Source organism: Mangifera indica, chromosome 2 (assembly GCF_011075055.1).
Source record: "Mangifera indica cultivar Alphonso chromosome 2, CATAS_Mindica_2.1, whole genome shotgun sequence".
NCBI classification, from domain to species: Eukaryota; Viridiplantae; Streptophyta; class Magnoliopsida; order Sapindales; family Anacardiaceae; genus Mangifera; species Mangifera indica.
In genome coordinates, this window is record NC_058138.1 from 1960854 (window position 1) to 1967004 (window position 6151).

Below are 6151 nucleotides of genomic sequence, written 5' to 3' on the forward strand. Positions count from 1 at the left end.
TTATAATTATTTAACATAATTTAAATTAAATTAATGAGGGGATATTAATTAAAATAGGTAAAAATTTTTCCGCTTAAACCTTTTTAGGCAAACCTACAGTCATTTTATCTTTATAAGTAAATTTATTTATAATTTCAAAAATACCCTTTTAGCCCTGTAGGTGTAGACGCTAGAATGAAGGTGTGGTGCGCGTGGTGCATGCGGAGTGCGCGTGGTGCGCGCGGTGCGTACAGAGTGCACACACCCTTATATATATATATATATATATATATATAAACAGAGTGGGAGGGTGCGTGCAGTGCACGCAGTGCGCACACCATTTCTTTTATATATATATATATATTAAATATTATAATATTTAATATAATATACATAAATAATAATAATAATGTTTAAATATATATTAAATATTATAATATTTAATATATATATATATTTAATATATTTTTTAAATATTATATTATATTATTTAATATATATATATAAGAAAGGGTGTGCGTAGTTGTTTATATATATTATATGAGCGTGCGCGCACTCTGTACGCACTGAGCGCACTCCACACGCACTGCACCTTCCTTCCAACGCCTACACCTACAGGGTTGGGAGGGTATTTTTAGAGTTATAAAAAAATTTACTTATAAAAAGTAAAATTACTGTGCGTTTGCCTAAAACGTTTACGCGGAAAAGTTTTCGCCTATTTTAATTAATATCCCAATTATGAGTCAAATTAAATTGAATTATGCTATCAATTTGATTCGCATGGCCCAAATAGAACCCTTTTGAGTTTGAAATATGAACCAACTGCTTCGATTTGATTTTAATTTGAGTTTAACTTAAATTAATACAAATTAAACCAAATAGAACCAAGTTAGTTTTCAAGACCGAGACAGCTCGATTCGGTTCTAACACTATTTAAAGTTGAAATATAACCCTTAGATTTTGATTATTTTCGCTAATTCCCCTGACAAAACAGACTTCTCACTTTTAACCTTCAGAATCAATCCGATATGCAACTGTTAATGTCCAGAGCTAGTGAAGATGTTAAGCTCCGCCATAACACTTGCAAGCCTTTGTCCACAACAACTCTTCTTTCCCAACTCGAGCCCCATCAAAGTAAAATCCAGCTCTTCATATTTCTGTCATAGCAATCACTCACACAACATTAGCAATAAAAGATTTCAACTAGACTTGCTTCAATTTTTTCACTCAAAATCGAGCCTTTGCCTCAACTGTTCCATCAGCCAGGGAACTTCCAGTGCTGGAGATAATATCCCACATGACCAGCACTTAAAGGTACAGATAAAAATATTTATTATTTATTTATTTGCAGCTTCTCTGTTTTGGACTTTATGGCTGAAAATTTAGTTTTTTGTTCTTTGTTGTCTCAGGAGAGTAAAGGGTTCTGGGATTAATGGAAGGTGAGAGCTTTTTAAGCTGAACTACAAGCTCAATCATCAGTTCTTTTTTTTTTTCTTTCTTTATATGTAGTTTTGTTAAGAAAAGAAAAGAACCCACCTGGCTGATGAGAAAATTACTGAGAGAAAAGGAAGAAGGGGGAACTTTTCGCATTGTGACTTGAATTTTTTGACCACTTAACTCAACTCAGATGGCCCTTGTATCTGCATAGGAAATTATATATTCGAACCCCATTGCAAAGTAAAACTATTGGTGATATACAAACTCCAAAAGGCCTTTGCTTTGCTATCTTTCGATGTTGTTACAGAACAATGCATTTAACATTCTTCATGTGCATAGACATCAAGTAGCTTCAAGAATCTTAAGCAAATATCACTTTCTGTTGAGAAAGACTCACTGTACCTATCACTCATCAACCAACCACACCCATGTGAATCTCCTCACAATTGCCTCAAACTCCAAATCTCTGCGCCAAACTAAACAAGTCCATGCCTTTGCACTCCACAATGGATTTCTTCCTAGAAGTGTTTCTCTCTGTGCCTCTTTGATCCTCCGCTATGCTGCTTTCCAAGAATCCAATGCTTGTTTCCTTCTCTTTGAACAGACTATTAGTTATTGCCACACTGCATTTCTGTGGAATACTTTCATTCGGGCTCTATTGGTTGCCCATGTTCATGATGGTTTTGTTACCTATAATCGAATGGTTAGGACCAGAGTTCCCCTTGATAACCATACCTTCCCTTTTGTTCTCAAGGCATGTGCTGATAATTTGGAACTCCAAAAGGGTATGGAGATTCATGGGCATCTGTTCAAACTTGGTTTTGAAATGGATGTTTTTGTGGGTAATACCCTGTTGTTGTTTTATGGTAATTGTGGGCTTTTGGAAAATGTTAGGAGTGTGTTTGATGAAATGCGTGAGAGAGATATTGTTTCCTGGAATACAATTATAGGATTACTTTCGGTTAATGGCTGCTATGTGGAGGCGCTCGATTTATATTGTGATATGATTTTAAGGTCTGGGTTTAAACCAAACTCAGTTACTACTGTTAGTATCTTGCCAGTTTGCGGGAGCCTTGCAAATGAGGTCATGGCAAGGCAGATTCATTGTTTTGTTGTGAAGGTTGGGTTGGGTGTTCAGATGACTATTAGTAATGCACTGGTTGATGTGTATGGTAAATGTGGAAATATGATGGCTTCAAGGCAAGTTTTTGATGAAATGGTAGAGAGGAACGAAGTTTCCTGGAATGCCGTAATTGCTAGTCTTGCTCATACAGGGTGTAACAAGGATGCATTAGATATGTTTAGGCTGATGATTTGTGCTGGGCTGACACCAAACTCTATTGCTATATCTATTATTTTACCTGTGTTGGTTGAAGAAGAATTATTTGGGTTAGGAAAGGAAATCCATCGGTTCTGTTTAAGAATAGGCATTGAATCTGATGTGTTTGTTGCCAACTCAATGATTGATATGTATGCAAAATCAGGCCATCAATCTGAAGCTTCCTCTCTGTTTCACAATATGCTTGTAAAGAATGTTGTTACTTGGAATGCCATGATTGCTAATTTCACTCAAAACAGGCAAGAGTTAGCGGCTCTAGAGCTATTAAGAGCAATGTCAGTACATAACAAGATACCTAATTCTGTCACTTTGACGAATGTTCTTCCAGCTTGTGCACGAGTTGGTTTCCTTCTTCCAGGAAAAGAAATCCATGCAGTGACCATCCGTATGGGGTTCAACCTTGATCTGTTTGTCACCAATGCTCTGACAGACATGTATGCAAAATGTGGCCGCTTAGATCTGGCTCAAAGTGTTTTTGACATATCCCGTAGGGATGAAATATCTTATAATATATTAATAGTAAGCTATGCTCAAACAAGTGATTGCTCAAAATCCTTGAGTTTATTCTCAGAAATGGGTCTCAAGGGTATGATGCATGATGCGGTTTCCTTTGTGGGTGCTATATCAGCTTGTGGAAAATTAGCTGCAACCAAGCAAGGGAAAGAGATCCATGCAGTCGTGACGAGAAAGCTTTTTCACACACACCTCTTTGTTGCTAATTCACTTTTGGACTTTTATTCCAGATGTGGACGGATTGATATAGCTGACAAGATCTTTGTGAGGATTCCAAATAAAGATGCAGCCTCGTGGAATACTATGATTTTGGGTTATGGAATGCTTGGTGATTTGGACATGGCTATTGATCTCTTCGAAAATATGAGGGAACGTGGAGTGCAATATGATTCAGTTTCATATATTGCAGTTTTGTCAGCCTGTAGCCATGGAGGATTTGTTGAAAAAGGGAGGAAATACTTTGAGGAAATGCAAGCTCAGAATATTGAGCCGACACAAATGCACTATGCTTGTATGGTTGATCTCCTTGGACGAGCTGGCCTTATGGAAGATGTAGTGGAACTTATAAAAAATTTGCCCATCATACCGGAGTCCAATATATGGGGTGCTTTGCTTGGGGCATGCCGAATCCATGGTAATATAGAGTTGGGGTCTTGGGCAGCTGAGCATTTGCTTAAGTTGAAACCTGAACATTGTGGGTATTATATTCTTCTTTCAAACATGTATGCAGAAGCTGGGAAATGGGATGAGGCAAACAAGATTAGGGAATTGATGAAGTCGAGAGGGGCAAAGAAAAATCCTGCTTACAGTTGGGTTCAAACAGGGGACCAGGTACAAGCATTTGTAGTTGGAGAGGTAATGGAGAACTCCAATCCAGGTCTTTGGCATGCAGAATGCGGTTAAATTTGTTAAAGAAATCCGAGTTTTATGGTTGTTTGCTGACGTATCAAGTCTTGGCAGCATCAAAAGTGAACCAGAAAATTGAATAGCAGAAATTTTTTACGTATCCGGAAGACTAAAAGGAGATGAATTGCATCGAACTTTTGCTAAGTAGGTAGAGTACTTGATAGATAAGTGCTCCTTTTATGGGTAACTTTCATCATTTTCAGTAAAGTACTCTCCAAGTCTCCGAGTCTGCAAGAAATATTCTTGTGCACACACCAAGAAATAAAAAATTCAGATTGATTCTTTAAGTTTCTATGTGTCAAATAAATGTTTAAAATTGCAATTTTTTTATAATTTAATATTTTCTATCATTATGCAAAAACAATTGGGAACTTCTTTGTGATTATTTGAGACTTTGAAAACATTTAATACTAGTTGAAAAATATAACTGTAATATCTCTAGAGAAATTTCACATCTACAATACACGGAAGAGATGTTGAGTATGTATGAATATCTTATATTATTTAAAGATGTTAATTAAAGATTAGTTAAATAGTCTGTGAGTCTTAAACTATTAAAATGTGTTTTGGTTACAACTGCACGTTCTTAAAGATTTTGGAAATTGTCTCCAAAATAATGGAGAAAAGGGGAACGGCCAAAACTTTGACAATGTTTTTCCTTAGGAACTTACGGTGAAATGAAGTTTTGTTTCCTTAGCTATATGTTGTAGACAACCAGCATAGTATTTGAATCTTTCTTTATGTTTTCACCAGGCTAACTCAGCTGAAATCAATTCAAAGCTTGCAAAGCTTGGGCTTGCTCCATTGCTAGCTTACGGCTTGTTTGATGGCGTTACATATACCATTTTCTTTTTCTTGGCATTCCTCGGCTATGACAAAAGTTCTGGCAAGAACCCGGCCGCTAATCTCCAGGCACTTTTAGGGGTATGAAATACTTCACTTTTGGTATTTGTTGCTTGAAAGCTCTACCCTTTTATGCATAGTTTCAAAGTCCTTCATTCAGGCTCAGTTATTCTCAACAGAAAAAAAACATCTCTGTTTATTTAAAGTTTCTTTGATGATTTTACAAACCCTACCTGACCTGTCAGTTCAACCGGCAATTGGTTGCCAATTCGATTGGGAGATGGTTCACCCTTGGTATGGGTTTTGAATTGGGATGAACCCTAGTCAAACTAGCCCAAATATGTTTGGTTCACGGATCAACTGTCGACTTAACTCAATGAAACCCATACGTTGACACCAACATCACGATGTTGTAAAAATAAGTTTTTTTTTTTCTTGCAGTCCTGCGTCTCAGCCATCACATAACTTGGCAAGCACCACCCGCATGGCATCAGCCTAATTTTTTTCATTAAACCTATCTTTTGACTATTATATGGAGATATTATGTGTGCACCATCAATCCTCAGATTGTTATCTTGATGTGGACTAGGAACAACGTAACCAGGCCATTTGGAGTTGCCGGAGCAGCAGCACTGGCTTCACTTGTCGACAAAGGTTTGAAGAGGATCCAAAACTGTTTCAGGTTTCCAAATCTTGTCTATGCATTTGCCCCTGTTGTCTCCATAGTTGGTGCTTCATGTTTAACAGTCGTTGGCTTGCTCATCCTTTCCAGACGTTGAAAAAATTCTCTCATCAAAGAGCAAAAAATGAAGCGAAAGCTCCTTTTCTTGTGCTTGTGCTTGTATATATTTTAGAAATTGTGTCATTTGATTCTAATATTTTCTGGCCGTTCTCTTGAATATAGAAGGAAAAGTGTTGCTTAATCAATGTTTTTGGACTGATGGTGGACCTTGACCCGGTCTAGGGGGCTGCTCTAAATCTTGATTGTTCAGTTAGTGGTAGAATAAATAAATATTATAATAATCAAACAAAATTGTGGTCTAATGGTATATGGTGCATATTATTTACAAATCAAACGTAGTTTAAGTCTGAACGATTGTAAAATTTTATAGTACGACGATTTGACCGAATGAA

At 36.8% G+C, this 6151-nt stretch overlaps 1 protein-coding gene across 2 annotated transcripts; it reads left to right on the top strand.

Annotated features, from left to right (window-relative positions):
* Positions 1-1015: 1015 nt before the first annotated feature.
* On the top strand, positions 1016-5820 carry LOC123209294 (pentatricopeptide repeat-containing protein At4g14170-like). Of its 2 annotated transcripts, XR_006501015.1 has the most exons (4): positions 1016-1293; positions 1389-1418; positions 4928-5098; positions 5607-5820. XR_006501015.1 is itself a non-coding variant. In XM_044627285.1 (2 exons), exon 2 carries the CDS (start codon positions 1712-1714, stop codon positions 4169-4171), a length of 2460 nt encoding a protein of 819 aa, XP_044483220.1. In that variant the 5' UTR covers positions 1016-1293; positions 1389-1711; the 3' UTR covers positions 4172-4524. The 2 variants fall into 2 exon arrangements, 1 of the variants encoding a protein (XP_044483220.1); XM_044627285.1 differs by lacking the exons at positions 4928-5098; positions 5607-5820 and having other exon boundaries at positions 1389-4524.
* The last annotated feature ends 331 nt before the right edge of the window (positions 5821-6151 follow it).

What these genes read in the sequence shown, in the direction of transcription:
- LOC123209294 (XM_044627285.1), top strand. Translation starts at nt 1,712, where the DNA reads ATGTTGTTACAGAACAATGCATTTAACATTCTTCATGTGCATAGACAT.